Genomic DNA, 15523 nt, shown 5'->3' on the forward strand with positions numbered 1-15523 from the left:
GCAGAGCCTGCCTGCACCAAGTGACAATAATTCACTTCTCTCCACAGCCAGCTCAGTGGGAGCAGGGCACAGTTCACTTGCCTATTCTTGGACCAGTAACACCTGGATTTCTGTCTCTCTTATGCGGATAACATTAGACACTAAGACATACATGTAAAAAAGCAGAGACCTCATAAATAACTCCATTTTGTTTGGCACAATGTATTTAGGTGTTATTTAAACATGACAACAGAATTTCAATCGAGAACTTGATGCTTACCTTCATCATAGAGAACTACTCTCTTGATCTGAGGCAGAGACTTCCAGTATTTCTCAACATCCAAAATGAGACTAAAAATCTCAGGTCAAGTGTGGGAAGCATTTTCTGAGTGTACTATAAGCTCTTGACTACTCACACACCTGTGGCCAGGTCACAACTACCTTACTTGGATGAAGAGCCAAAGGTCTCCACATGGAGCCATCTCAGGCACAGCAGGGTGTTTGACAACTGGCATAGATTCCCTGGAGCTCAGCCTCAGCAGAACTACCCCTGTACACCACGTAGCCCAGGCAAATGCAGTGTCAGAGCCAGCCCTGCACTTGTGTCAACAAGACTCACACACACTGCTCGCTACACACAGCCAGACCTTGTGGGATGTGTGAAGTAATGCACAGGCCAGGTCCAATGGTGACAGGGTGCTGAAATACACTGCACTGAAAAACCAGAACAGTCAACATCAGTGCAGATGGGCCAGCTATAAACTGTGTGTGCAGCTATCTGGATTAATGCACTGTATTGCCTGCTTCTAATATTCTGTCCAGCAGTCCATCACTCCTACAATGAAGACAGCTGACTGTGTATGTTTGGTGGGAAGAGTTAAATTAAGTATTAAGAACAATCATGAACTTTCCACCTTTTTTTATTATTACTAGGCTTCTACCCTGGATTTTACTTTACTTACTTCTTAAGAAACAAGAGTACTGCAAGGAGTTGAAGAAAAAAACACACTATGGGCACAATAAAACAAACTACAGAATAAGAGGCCGGGCTTGCTGTGGTGTAACATACACTAGCTGAGCTGATAAATGATGGGTGATCAAATGTCTGAGCTTTCAAATCTGGAATCAGTGTTTGACACTGCAGCAGACCCATCTAATGATTACATTAATCATGAAAAGTTTCCTACTCGAATTCTGAAACATTTTCCATAAATGAGAAGTCTAAGCTCATAAATCTAAGCTAAGCACAAGAGTGGAAAGTTACAGAAGTCTTTCTGCTCAACCTTAGCTCACATCCTGCCACTCAAGAGAAGCATAACGAAAAAAAAAGCAAGCAAGCAAAATCTTTGCAGAGGAATTGAGGTGTGAAAGAGGGGAACGCTTCTCTTTGCAAAACATTCTGAAGGTTTTGATATCGCCCCTTTGAATCTTAGATTTAACTTAATGAACAAATACATTTACAGAAAAGCAGAAAGTCTGAAACATCAAGCTAGGAGAAGACATGAAGAGAAAAGTCAAGGGCCTCAGTGCTCTCTCAGACATGCTCCCACGACCAAGTGACCCCAAGGCAGCAGCGTCTCTGCAGATGCTGGCCCAACAATAACAACTGAAAGAATTCCCACTATATTTGTCATTTTAAATGCATCATACTTTGAGAGAGCGCACAACTGGCCAGCATTAACCCCAAATACCAAGAATGGGTATTCTCAGCCCACAGCCTGCTATCCCTGCCTTTGAATTGTCAACGTTAAGGCAAAAGTGTTTGTAGGAGAAAAAAAAAAAAGTGAAATATGAACAAAAATGAAATCTCTGATGGCAAAAAAAACCCACACAACTTTTTTTTTTTTATTAATAACTGAAATAGCTATTTGAATAAATAAAAGGCAAGGGGATAGCCAAAGGAATACAGCTGGGATGTTTATTTTACATTTAGAGATGTAGAGTTTCTGTACAATAGAGCACGAAGATCATATTCTGAAACAGGTGCTAGAAAGATAGAGCCAAGTAAGCTAGAAGACAGGACAGAGAACCATGAAACATCCAAAAGCTTGGAAAGATGTTTTATCCAACCCGATGAAGATGTCTTTGGAGAAGTGAAGCAAAGAAAATTATCTGCACAAAAAGAAAAAGTGAGATAAGGTAGGAAATAAAAAAAAGTGCAGTAAGAAGTCCAAAAAAAGCAACGACAGCACAGCAGAATCCAGCATGCCAGGATGACTACTAGTGAAATGCCACACCATGCTGGGATTGGAATGCTATAGCAATTTCCTCATGTACCAGAGGAGGACTACATTTTAAAGCCTGTTTTCCATCTGCAAATATCCCAAATGAAAAAAAAAAAAACAAAAAAAAACAAAGCCAACAAAAACAAGTTGTAACTTCTGTTACAAAGGAGGGGAAAAAAACACCATTTGTTCAGAAAGCTACTGAGCAAATGTAGATGCGTTGGTACATAAAAAGTTGCTGAAAAGCGGGAGGGGAGCAATGAAGAAATGTAGGGATTAGAAAGGAAAAAAAAAAGGGGGAAAATAGTTAAAATATGGATGCATGCAAAACACATTTTTAGCTCCGAGCAAAGCTGCAGTCCTGCTGAACTGAATGTCACACCTCACAGGCACTTGAGAAAGCAACATCTCTTCTTTCCCATGCCAGTTGTATGGAGTTCATGCAAATCAAAGGGATGAGCATGGGAAGGGGGATTTAGCATAGCTGACCTCTGTTCAGAGTTTTATGTCAATGCAGAATAAGATGGTATATTTCAAACACCACATAGATTACTCACACCCCTTACAAATGATTCCTTCTCTTTTTTTTTCCCCACCTCAAACACTCTCTCTTCAAGCTAAAGCTGGTATTACCACACCTCTGGGATTTACTAAGTAATTACTATTGCCCTCCACAAGATACATACAAACAACCAGCACTTCAGTTGTCACATTTCTGGGTCTAAATCACAAAGTGTCTTTACCTTCCACACTTGTAATTTAATGGTAGCAGTTGAAAACTCAACTGCAGTGGAATTCAATTCAAGCAGTTCAGGAAATTCAAGATAAACGCAATCTACTATTATTAACGGAGCTAATTCTAAGTCCCTTTGAAACTGTTGTAAGAGCTTTGCCAGAATAAAGCTGTGAAGGCAGAAGAACACCCTCTGAACGCAGTATGTGCTGAGATAATAATTTCTGGCAAATTCAAAATGATGGTAAAAAAATACTTGAACAGAGATCAACTAGAAGGATAAATGGAGAGCTACAAACAAATGGCAACCACAGGATATAAGGATCACTGATGCACACTGGTAAACACACATGAGCTCATCGATTAGCTTACAAAATCACCATGAGTATTTACCAGGCTTGGCACGACACACGCCCACACTCTGCCACAGTAAATAAATGGTTCATGGTATTTTGTGCATCTAATCTCACTAAAGTAATGCATCTCCCACTACAAGGGAGCGTAATTTCACAAAGCCAGAACCACACAATCAATCAGGGCAGGGAAGCAGGCACAGGCACAAGCTGGAAAGTCATTTACATGGAAGTCATATCGTTGAGAGCATGGTCCAGCTCCTCGCTGATGGCTTTGTACTTCAGTTTCTGAGCATAAAGCTCATCTAACAGCCCCCAAGGGAAGGTAGAAGTGCACAAGGAAATGGGAGTGTGGTCATGGGATGGAATGAGAAGGCAGTGGTGTGGGATACCATCCAAAAGCAGCAGGAAAGGGTAGGAACGCACAGAAAGAAGTGTTGAGGCAGACAGGACAACAACAAAACAGCATCAAAATATAAAATTAGGGAAGAATAAAAAACAACGGCAAATAGTTTTCTGTGATAAGTTCATTAACTGCACTGCAAGTGGGACAACCTGTGATTTAGGTAAAACAAAGCCTAGAAGGGAAGCAAAAATCTGTTTCCTTGTCCTGGAAATTTGTTTTAATGCTCATTAGAAAGGCACATGGGAACCGCAGAAGTCAGTACCACGGATACGAGAGCTGGAAACAGGGCTCAAGGAGGATGCTAACTTTTAAGTACTTAGCTTTCTTCTTTGCTTCCTGAAACACTGACCATACATTTTGCACTTGTTGCCTAGCTATACTTCATACTCCCTATAGGTAAGCCTGCCATGCCAAGTAATCAAACTACATAAAATCCTAACTTGATAGAACACACTGAAGTAGTAAGCTCCAAGTAGCCTTTGATTTCCAAACTGCTGAATTATTTTCTCTGGAAGGAGAAAGCACATTCAGCTGCAGTTCTGAAAGGTTTATCAAAACTTTAAAACAAACTCCATGAATGTAAAAAAGGTGTCCTCCTCAGTATGTATGCAATCCATTAGCTTTACTAAAAACCAGTACCTGTTGTTCTGCCCTACCCTTATCAGAACAATAAATTAAGTCTGCGTGCTACATTCTTAACTATTACAAAACTAACACAGTTCTTCACCAGCTTTTTAGTAACATGATACTGTTTATCTCATAATTTACCCTATGTACTTCCAAGCAGAAGCATGTAAAGCAAAACAAATGAAGAGTCTCGAAAATATCAGAGAAAAAGGAACAGGCGAGAGCAAAACATTTCACCAGAAGCATTTAAGTTATCAGTGTATCTGAATGGGAAATCATTTTACCTTTTTCACTTTTTAAGTAGACCCATTTACATAATCTGGACAATTTAGGTGAGTAGGAGTTGGGTAGTGAATAAAACCAGGAGAATAAAAGACCTGTATCTCTTTAGTTAGCACAGGAAACAAAGATCCATACCTTCTAGATCATCAATGCTCTTCTCCAGCTTGGTTACTGACCTCTCAGCAAATTCAGCACGGGTCTCAGCCTGAAGTCAAGATCAATACAAACAATTGTAGGAAACGCACACACACATACTACTTACAAACAGAGGAGCAACAATTCAAAGGAGCAAAAAAAGAACGATGAGAGGAAGTAGATTTAAAATAAAACAATAAGGTGATGCTTCTTTTTATGAGATATCCAACAATTAACTGTCCCCAAAGGGATATGTTCATCCGTAAAGAATTCAAGTATTTTTAATATTAAAAGAACCAACATTGTACTGGAAGATCTGTTGTACATAACAGCTCTAATTTTACCTCCTTCAGTTTGTCAGTTAGAACTTTAATCTCCTCTTCATATTTGTCTTCTTTCTGCGAGTACTGTAATTAGAAAGAAAACCACTGCTATTAGACCAGGTATTCTACATACATAAAAACACCACTCTTCTAATAGATCAACTGTATAAAAGGGAGTAATATGGGCCTAACTAGATTAATTCCACTTATCAGACTGCGATCACACACAACTTATTACAAAAGCAGAATTTCCCTGAAGTTGTATGTTCTGTTTAACAGAAGATGCATTCAAATAATACCAATCTCTGTGGGACCAGAAGGAATGCTAGGTTCTGATAGCTACTCAATACGTATTTGACTGTAAGTCCAAATGATTCTACTAACAAATGGCCTTGCTGAAATGCTGAAAAGTGATCAGCATACTGAAAAACAAAACAAACCAAAAGGCCAATCCAGGGGCCAGCATAAGGAACACGTTCTCATGTAAGTCTCTAGCCTACCTTCTCAGCCTGAGCCTCCAGCGACTTCAGGTTGTTGGTCACAGTTTTCAACTCCTCTTCAAGCTCAGCACATTTGCTGTTATTTCGGAAGGAAGGCAGGAAAGGGGTGGATGGAAGATTCAGTCAAGCAAAAGAAACAGAAGAAAAAAAAGGGGGAAAAGATAGAGAAAAATGAAACAACTACAGAGCAAAAGAAGCCTTAAAAGCAGCTGAATCCATCACAGACTGAAAGCGACTGTTTATGATGCCAAATTCCATTTTAAGTGTGCATTTCAACAATGGCTCGACATAAGTTATTTACAGTCTTTGGTTTACACAGAAATATTTACAAGCTTTTACAAATAAGACAGTTCAGCTTCTTTTTGGCTGCACAGGAGATCAGTTTTAAAGGTAACAAAATGATTTAACAAAAAAGAGACCAAAGAAAACAACCAAAGCAAGATGCAAGGGAGTAGAGAGCATAGTGAGGATTTATTTGCTACTGAGTGAGCTAACTGGCTATGGAAGCTGAAAGACTCGGGTTGCAGTTAAACCTAAAAACTGTTTATTAGTATCAGTACCTTATCCTCTGCAGCCATTAATGCTTTCAAGGTTTGATCCATTATTCTTAACTGTTCTTCCAGCTGTCGGACTTGGCTGTTAGTGAACACATGAAATGCACAAAAGCCATTCACAAAATCAGTGTGCAGGTTCAGCATGCAGTGACAAAACACACGCGCACACATACAAACACATTTACTTTGGTGTTGACCGTTTATTTCAACCATTAAAGAGCAAACATAGCCTTGAGCTGAACACACAGTGTACTGCCAATGTTTCCATGCTGTTACAGTTTCTGTCTTGTAGCACCTCACAGGCATCTCAGGGGAAACTGTACACTTACCTTTCTGATAGTTCAGCACGCTCCTCAGCCCGCTCCAGGTCACCCTCAATGATCACGAGCTTACGAGCCACCTACAGGCACAGGCAAACAACAATCACGGGTATCATTTTATTGCAGCCAACACCATCTGTCCCTAGAATCCAAAGTGTGGGTAAAGGGCTTTTGGCTGTTCCCTGTGTCCCAAAACTGACCTCTTCATACTTGCGGTCAGCCTCTTCAGCAATGTGCTTAGCTTCTTTAAGCTGGATCTCTTGGATTTCCATCTTCTCTTCATCCTTCTGGGCTCTATTTTCAATGACCTTCATTCCTCTGAAAGACGTGAAAAAAACCCAAACCAGTAAATAAAAGCTTCAGGGCTTGCCAGTTTAAAAGCTTCAGTTCTACCACTGACTGGAGTGTGTCCTTCAGGCACATGTATTACAATGAACGAAGCACCTCACAAACTTGATTCTTCACACCCACCATCTAATCCTGTGTATATACACCTCAGAAGTTTAAAGGAAAAGCAGCATGACTTACAAAGAAAGAAAGGTTCATTTGTTTTAACTCTTGCTACAGTTCAACTTTACCCAGAAACTCAACCACTTCATTATCCTTTTTTCTTTTAAATTCCAGGAAAACTGTTCTTACAGAAAGATAAATAAATGCTCTTGCTTCTAAAGACCTAATAATATGACTGAAGACACCTGTATTTCTAACATTCATTGTGAGATAGCACAGTCCAGCTCCTGCAGGACTGACAGATATTATGTTTATGAGAAAACAATTTCCCATGAGTTTTCTCATGTCAGAGTCCTAAAGCACTGACCTAAAGCTCTGTGTGCTCTGAACAAGCAAAATTTAAACTCCTCCATAATAAGAAGCACAACGAATTGCCCCTTCCTTCCACATAGATTTGACCCATATTCTCTTCACTATTCCACAACTGTCTCTTCAACAGACTGCATTGTCAGCGAGGTCGAAACAGATATGGAGAATACTTTGGATTCCTTCCGAACAAAAAGTACTATGACAGTTATCTCTAAAATATTATGCACTAAAATATGCATTAGTAGAAGACATCTTTTAAATCCATCAAATCTTGAGTTCCTAAATACATCTGGAAATTCCAGCCTAAATCTAATGGAATTTATGTGATCTCTCTCCTTCGTTCACCTTTATGTAGAGATCTTAACAACAGGAGAAACAAAGCTTCTTCTAGCACTGGTTTTCCACATAACATTTTCTAACCACAATGCAATTAAGAATCACCCAACAGCATGAGTACACATCGCCTCTGTCAGTTGTCATTCAAATACAGAGGCCTGGACTGGTTCCAACAGTTTTCCCAGGAAGCAGTATGATATAACAAAAGCTCTAGCCCACTCTATCTTATCTTTACAACTGAGATGCAAACAAGTGTTTAAGCCTGTGTGTGCATTCTGGACATCCCTATAGACAAGCTGTGACTGAAGACTGTGCGACTGAAGTCCAAAGGCAGAGTGGATTACATATGCAGAGAGACATAGGAGTGGTTTAATTTATTTCCCTAACCCACACCCCAGCAATTACCACCTTCGTCATACGGGCAATCCAGCTAATCACTTTCAAGAGTAACCTCACCCACCTTTCACTCTCATCTGCAGCCTTCTCAGCCTCCTCCAGCTTCTGCAGGGCAGTAGCCAAGCGCTCCTGAGCCCGATCCAACTCTTCCTCAACCAGTTGGATGCGTCTGTTCAGGGAAGCTACTTCACTCTCAGCCTAAGCACAGAAGAAGAGAAGTTAGATCATAACACGGCACACATGACCCTCTGCAGAGGATTACCCCATGTACCTGCTAGTGCTATTTAATGGCACCTCAATGGCTTCTGTTTTCATTCACTGAAAAGTCCGTACAGAGATGTACATGTCTTTACGATGCTTCTTTTCTATTAAGCAGATCAAGGAACGTGCAACTTATGCATAATCCTTCTAGTCCTGCTCTCTCTAGCACGGTTCCATAAATATATTATCTTATTAGAAGACACAAACCAATTACATCCCTTCTTCCTTCCTAGGAAATCAGCAGAAACTATCACAACCCCTACATATTATTTCAAACCCATTACTTAGGCCCTTTTGCCATATTTAGGTAATAAATACTTATGTTACCTCGAGTTCCATAAAATGAGCTGAAAGTAGGAGCACAAAAACATACTTAGATCAGCATCTACAATGAGACAGCTCCTACAGGGATAGCATAAGAGCATTTAGGCACCTGAACACTCACAGATTTTGTTTATAGGCAAGATGCTCAGTAGCTAACAAGGTACCAACAGGAGTTACAACTTGGAAGGGTCCTGGAAGCAACAATTGCTTAAAACATTTAATCGCCCTCCCTGCTGCCACCCTCAGAATTCCCCCAGATCCATCTCTCCTGCACAACATATTTGCTTATTCTTTATATAATAACACAACATGTCTACCTCTTATTACAAGCCTTTACTTCTAACATTTTCAAGCTATGCTTCTGTAAGTTGCAGAATACCAGCCTTTCCCTAACTATTCTGCTATTAAATGTTATTTCTTTCTAAAGAAAGAACAAAAGCCACAAAATAACTATTGATCTAAATAGTTAATGCTTCCAAGAATAATAGCTATTTTGAATTAGTACTGCAAATGATCTCACTATATGCGAGGATGTGTAAATCTGAATTTCCAGCAGGGGGGAACTAAAAAAACAACAAAAAACAAGGAAATCTATCCCACTTTTGGTACCAGTTTAATGCTTTTCTTTTCTGAGATGCTTAAGGAACTGTTGATATTTGCTCATTCTACTACCGCTGAGGTACTCTGCTACAGCTGGCTACCACCAGAATTCTGTTGTGCCTAACACCAGTAAGAACAACTTAGGCACTAGAAAACAACCTGAGAGAGAGCAGTAACACTGCCACTGGAATCGCTAGCAGTAACACCAACATCTGGGAAGCAAATACATGTATCTGAACATTGACGGGTACCGGGAGTGAGCACACTGAGCCAGGAGTGGAGGAGACTACATTCTTACACTTCAGTATCAGCCCCAACCTTAAATCTTCACCTAGCCGTGTAATCAAGCAATGGCATTCCAAACCTGCAGGTTTCAGGCTTTGAACAGTGAGAATTTGAACCTTTAGAGAAACAAAGCAGCCGGGGTGGTGGTGGAAATCTATGTCCTTTCATTAACGTTACCCTTGGGAAATCTGTAATAGTACAAGTTAATTATTATCATGTCAAGACTTCTCATCACGATAAGCACACAGAACATGCTTAGAAACACTGGGTGACTAAAGTTCGAGTTTTTACTTCCTGCTCCACCACCAGTAATGTGCCGTGGGTTTCACCAACCAACCTTATATGGCCCCACTCACCCTTCCGCAGAGCAGGACTTCTTCCTTATATGGCAAGGAAGGAAAGAACCCCAGTGACATTAGGGGCACTCCCAGAGCAAATACAACCTCCTGCATTTCTGACACAGCACTCAGACACCACATATTTTTACAATGAGCGATGACGTGGGTATGTTACAATTCCATGTTAATTACTACTGCTGTAAGAAAGACTGTTTTCCAGCTAATCATACAGTTGAAGGAGGAAAACCGTATTAAAAAGACACAGTCAGAGCTCGGTGAGACACAACCACAGGGACTTTTTGTAAAGGCAACAGTTGCTGCTCGCAGACCCAGAACCTTTACCGTTCTGGTTTAACAGCCACAAGTTGTGAACTGTGATATGCTTTGGCTGCAGCTTCAGCTTTTGCACTGTTTGCATATCCGTACCTTGCACAGGATGAAATAAAATAAAACCCAGCAACAGCACTAGCCGGTCACATGCCGTGCACGTACAGCACTGCACTAAGGGAAGGGTCAGGTTCACACCTCAGCTTGCTCGCTCCATGTTCTCACAGCCTCCCTCAGTCATGCAGAAATACAGCTGTGACAGTGAAAAAAAAAAACCTGTGCAAGGCTGGCAGTAGTGAAGAAGAAGTAGTGAAGAAGGTCTGTATGTGTCCACGAGTTCACCTTTCTGCATTTGTTCACTGAAGTGCTGATCCTCTCCTAACAAACACTTTGTGCCACGCAAACATACTGTGCAGAATTCCATACAATCCATGTAAATCAGCTGCAGGCAACAGACTGACGCTACCCTTTAGGATGCTAAGCCTCACCCCACGGCCAGGCTCTCATGTAAGACTTCACAGGCAAGTGGGAGTCATCCCTCCAGCACTGCGCCTTCTGCACCCAAAGGTGTCACCAGCACTTCCCATGGCAGGGACAGGGGAAGTAACCTAGTTTAGAACTATGTATGTTGCTGAAGGCATTCTTTACTCACAGAAAGTAGTTTAGAAAACAAATCCAGCTGTCTTTAAGACAGAAACCCTTACAAGTCAATCACGAACTCACAGAATTGTAGGGATTGGAAGGAACCTCTGTGGATCTCCCAGTCCAACCCTCTGCCAAAGCAGGTTCCCTACAGTAGGTGGCACAGGAAAGCATCCAGGTTGGTTTTGAGTACCTCCAGAGGATACTCCCCCACCTTTCTGGGCTGTTCCAGTGCTCTGTCACCCTCAAAGTACAGAAGTTTTTCCTCATGTTCATATGGAACTTCCTGTGCTGCAGTTCATGCCCACTGCCTCGTCCTGTTGCTGGGCACCACCAAAGGGCCCAGCCCCATCCACTTGACTCTCACCCAACAAATACTCCTAAACGCTGATCAGACCTCTCCTCACCCTTTTCTGCAGGCTGAACAGCCCCAGGTCTCCCAGCCTTTTCTCATAACGCAGATGCTCCAAGCCCCCATCATCTTTGTGGCCTCTGCTGGACTCTCTCCAGCAGTTCTCTGTCTGTGCAGACCCACTTTCCAGATCTGCCCCATGATGTGAAGTGATGCCCTGTGATGCACTCTCTCACTCAGAAAACAACAGAAAAAAGGGTTCGTGCGCTGCCCCGTGGGTCTGCTGCACTGCTGCAGGAGCGAGGAGTCACACACGGTGCTCCTTTGGTTGAGCAGCTCTGAATGCTCACCACCAGACATTGCTTTTATAAGTCTGCTGCCGAGAGCACGCATAACAAATCAGTTATTCGGCATGAGTTTCCTGCAAACTCTGAAGATACGGCCACAAAGAGCACTCTACGTTTCACAGAAAGGAAAAACAAAACTACAGCCGCCACCATTCCCCAAGGCCAGCGGCGAGGCAAACAACCGCACTATCAGCTTTGTGCTGCATCGGGCACCCACAGCCGCATCCACACCAATCCGTGCTGCCTACACCTGCCCAAAGCTGCGCACACCGCTGCCCCGCAGCCCGGGCCCTCGGGCTGAGCTGAGCTGCGCCCGCCCCGCCGTGCCGTGGCCGCCGCCCGCAGGTACCGCCGTGCCGGGGAGCGGCTGCCCGCGGCCCTGAGCCGCCCGGGGCCCTACCTCCTCCCGCAGGGCCCGCTCCTGGTCCACCTCCCGCTGCAGCCTGCCCGCCCGCTCCTCCGCGGCGTCCGCCTGCTCCTGCAGGCTGCGGATCTTCCTCCGCACGGCCTCCAGCGAGCTCATCGCCGCCATGCCCGCGACGTCCGATCGGCTCCGACCCGCTCCGTGCCTCGCCACCGGTCTGCGCCGCCTCCCTCCCTCCGCCCCAGCCCCGGAAGTCCTCCGCGCCGCGCCGCACACCGGGGCGGGGCTGGCGACACCGAGCGGGAGGGGAGCGGCGCTGGGAGGCGGCGGGGCACCGCGCCGTTCCGCGCCGGGGTGGGGCGGGCGCCGGGCGAGGCCGGGGCCGGCGGGGAGAGGCTCGGCGACGGGGCCGGGCCGCCAGGTGGGCGCGGAGCGGTGGCGCCCTCTGGCGGCGGCCCCGCTCCCTGCCGTAGCCCTGAGGCGCCCCGGCTGAGCGGGGTAAAGCGCCCCGTCCTTCGCCCGGGCGAGTTCCCGGGACGAGGGGCTGCGGCCCCGTCAGGCGCAGGGCTGAACCCGGGGCCGAAGGATGCGCGCCGCGATGCCGAGGTGAGTCGGGCGGTGCTGCTCCCTCATCCTGCGTGAGGCTGCTCCGCCTCGGCAGCGGCACTCCCTGCCCTGCTCTGCCCTTTTCCCGAGGCTCGGAACTATCCAAACGAGTCGAGCAAACACCGGGTCACCGCAGTGCCCCAAGACACTCCACATGGCCCAAAAGCACGGCATCCCGACATTCCACGCGCACCAGTAAGTACAGCGTTCTCTCAAGCCAGGCTCTCTGCCCGAGGGTGACTGCACCGAACACCGTCCCAACGAGCTCCAAAACGCTGCTCTCCAGCAAAGGGAAACAGCGCTGGGATTGGTCGGGGGGGATCGTGCTTTTCAGGCAGGGAATCTGGTAGCACTGCTCTCGCCTTCATCCTCGGCGATTCCCAAATAGTCCGCATACTTTTCCTTATAAGGAATATCTCCCCTGGATCTGTATGCGGTTCCTTTGAACGAGTCCAATAAGCGCCCTGCTAGGAAGTGCCTCTCCTCCGTGCGGCCTCGCTCAGAAGAAGACAGACATCTGATCCACATTAAACACAGAACCCCTCTCTCATCCTTACGTGCGCTTCTTATTGAGGTCTCTGTCAAAACTACACCACTTAATCGCTTCGCTTTATGGTTTGCTCTTTGTAAAAGTAAAATCAGATAAAAGTGTGTTGTCTTTGATGCCAAGTTGGCTTTAGCAACGTTTCCCTTTCTAAAAGTATCCTTCCTCCTCTTTGCTCTTAACTGTGACAGCTCCTCCTTAGCTTTGAGGCCAGTTCTGAAAGCTGCGCTATAGGAAAAGGGCAGTCACGGCTTTGGAAGCGCTGCGGTTTCACCCCGTCCTGTAATTCAGACCCGAGAAGTATTTGGAGAGAACTGGGTTGGACTGTAGCCACGCTGGGCTTTCTGGGCCTTATCTGCAGGAACAGGAAACTCGCATCGCTCCATGCGTGTAATACATTAATTAGATGCATGTCAGGGGCGGACAGGTGGGTGGGCTGAGGCCTGGGAGGGTCACAAGCTCTTGCACTATTACCATATAAAGTGCTGAGCTATATATATCCCCCAGTCTGCTCCCAAGATCCCTGTCCTCCGAACTGCAAACCCAGCAAGTATCATCTTCCAGTTTTCTCTCACGCAGGACTGAACTTTTCTTTGAGATGTGAAATCATCCCCGTTTTTTCCAGGAATAAAAACTAGGAGAAGGGACTTCACAACTCTCCTGCAGAAACAACCAGCAGCCCATATTCTCCTGCATCTGTGGGATGTACAGGATGTCCCAGCAGTCCCTCTCCCAGCCTAGTTGCTGTTAGCTCTCTGATTCTGTCTCATCGACTATCACAGCACTACTGTTCCAACCCAAGCTATTTTTCCCATCATCTGAATTGACAATCCACAGCAAATGGAACAACAGCAAGTACACACAAAAAGCACGTGTTGAGTGAGCAGAAACCCAATCAATGCCTGGGACAATGTGCAAATCTCATGCAAGGAGGCAGCGCTGTGTCTCCCACCTCCCTGCCCAGGAGGTGCCAGGAGCCTGAGCCCAGCACGGCCGCAGAGCACTGCCTGGCTGTCCTGTGCAGTGGAGGTGCCTGTTCCTTGTATGAAGGGGGTGGTGGAAGGGACAGGGGTAACTTACATCTGTGGCCTTTTTGTCAGCCAGTTCCAACTTTTCCTGTGCATCTTTAAGGGACTCGGAGTATTTGTCCAGCTCATCCTCAGTGCCCTTCAGCTTCTTTTGCAGAGCCACCAGCTCGTCCTCCAGCTGTGACACGGGTGGAAGGTGGTGGAGAGGGGAGGGCAGGCAGGAAAAGGTGCAGCAGGCAACGTGATCGTGCAAAGGGAGAAGTGCGAGTGCAGAAGAGACAGAAAAGAACGGACGGACAGAGAGAGAGAGAGAAAGAAGGAGAGACAGTTAGATTCTCTTTGCTTACGGTAAGGGCACGATACCTTGGCAGCATTCTCCTCTGCGGAGAGGAGGCTGTCCTCAGACTTGTGCAGCTCTTCCAGCACTTGGTCCCTCGAATCCTCCGTCACGCGCAATTGCTTTTCCAATTGCACAATGTCATCCTCTAACTAGGTGCACAAGAGGAAATACAATGCACAGACACATTTCTCCCTGGGCTTTGAAAAGGGGGAAGGTCATCTTTAAATCTCTCTCCTTTCCTCTGGCCTTACCCAGGATCTCCAAGGTACTCACAACCACTATGCCTCTGACCCCCTAACTAATAAAACCCCACGGTGCTGGGGTGGACGGGAGGGGAAGGGGGGGGAGAGGTGGTGGACGGGGACCTGCTTGGAGCAGGCCAGGAAAATGGGACACATATCTGGAAAAAGGGGGAGCAGCTAGAACTGGACAAGTCTCCTGGATAGTGCTGGGAAAAGGGGGCACAAACCCAGCTTCAAGTCCTTTGCCAAATCATAGCATGTCTGTCCAGTGCTAACAGCTGCTCAAGGCTGTGTCCCCCAGCCATGCCCCTGTGACAAAGGCACGGAGGCCACGCAGCTGTCCCAGGACCCCTTCCAAACAGGATGGGGCAGGGACACGTCTCCTGCCCGGCCCCGGGAGCCTCCAGCCACAGGGCATCAGAGTGAAACTCTTTAGGGAAGTTTCAGTAGTTCAATCGGTTCTTCGGGCAATGGAGGGGGAGGTGGGGAAGGATACAATAAGGTACGTTAAAAAAAGGTGAGAGAAAGAGATCGCCTAGAAAGGCATGTGCCCCGGCACCAGTCACACCCGGGCTCTCAGTGCAGACCTGCTTGCTCCTCTCCTCCGCTGCCTTCTTGTCCGCTTCGGCTTGCTCGGCTCTGTCCAAGGCATTCTCCTTGTCCAGTTTCAGCATCTGCATCTTTTTCTTGATGGCATCCATGGCGGCGGTGGGTTAGGGCGCGTTCCCGCGAGAAGTACAGCCGAAATCAGAGCAGGGAAAGCGGCGGGAGAGCCCCGATACGAATCCGAGCCGCGGCCCCGGGGAGCGCTGGGGCCAACGAGTGCGGGACGGGCGCCGGTGGAGTGCGGGCGGCGGGCGGGGAGCGCCTCACTGATATGGCCTTTCCCAGGGGGCTGACTGCATTCCTCAGGACATCCAATACTTTTTTGGAAA

General features: G+C 46.0%; 1 protein-coding gene and 1 long non-coding RNA gene across 23 annotated transcripts in view; one reads left to right on the forward strand and one right to left on the reverse strand.

Annotated features, from left to right (window-relative positions):
• Positions 1 to 15436, reverse strand: part of TPM1 (tropomyosin 1) — an 18656-nt gene extending 3220 nt beyond the window's left edge. For 2 of the 21 annotated variants that reach the window (XM_015278778.4, XM_015278785.4), the window contains exons 1-8: positions 15176 to 15436; positions 14059 to 14184; positions 8053 to 8186; positions 6638 to 6755; positions 6447 to 6517; positions 5564 to 5639; positions 5085 to 5147; positions 4741 to 4810 (exon numbers count right to left, since the gene is read on the reverse strand). In XM_015278778.4, the coding sequence (XP_015134264.1) occupies positions 4741 to 4810; positions 5085 to 5147; positions 5564 to 5639; positions 6447 to 6517; positions 6638 to 6755; positions 8053 to 8186; positions 14059 to 14184; positions 15176 to 15289 (772 nt within the window). In that variant the 5' untranslated portion in view covers positions 15290 to 15436. Of the gene's footprint in view, positions 1 to 1883; positions 2092 to 3512; positions 3596 to 4740; positions 4811 to 5084; positions 5148 to 5563; positions 5640 to 6123; positions 6200 to 6446; positions 6518 to 6637; positions 6756 to 8052; positions 8187 to 11864; positions 12053 to 14058; positions 14185 to 14369; positions 14496 to 15175 lie in introns of those variants that run through there. The other 19 variants (XM_015278788.4, XM_015278792.4, XM_015278791.4 and 16 more) reach the window with 17 other exon arrangements.
• Positions 12295 to 14175, forward strand: LOC107052132. 2 transcript variants are annotated; one of them, XR_005862797.2, is made up of 3 exons: positions 12295 to 12434; positions 12525 to 12629; positions 12845 to 13103. It is a non-coding gene; the product is annotated as an uncharacterized LOC107052132 (long non-coding RNA). The 2 variants fall into 2 exon arrangements; XR_001464354.4 differs by having other exon boundaries at positions 12295 to 12629; positions 12845 to 14175.
• Positions 15437 to 15523: the final 87 nt, after the last annotated feature.

Source organism: Gallus gallus, chromosome 10 (assembly GCF_016699485.2).
Source record: "Gallus gallus isolate bGalGal1 chromosome 10, bGalGal1.mat.broiler.GRCg7b, whole genome shotgun sequence".
Lineage (NCBI taxonomy): Eukaryota > Metazoa > Chordata > Aves > Galliformes > Phasianidae > Gallus > Gallus gallus.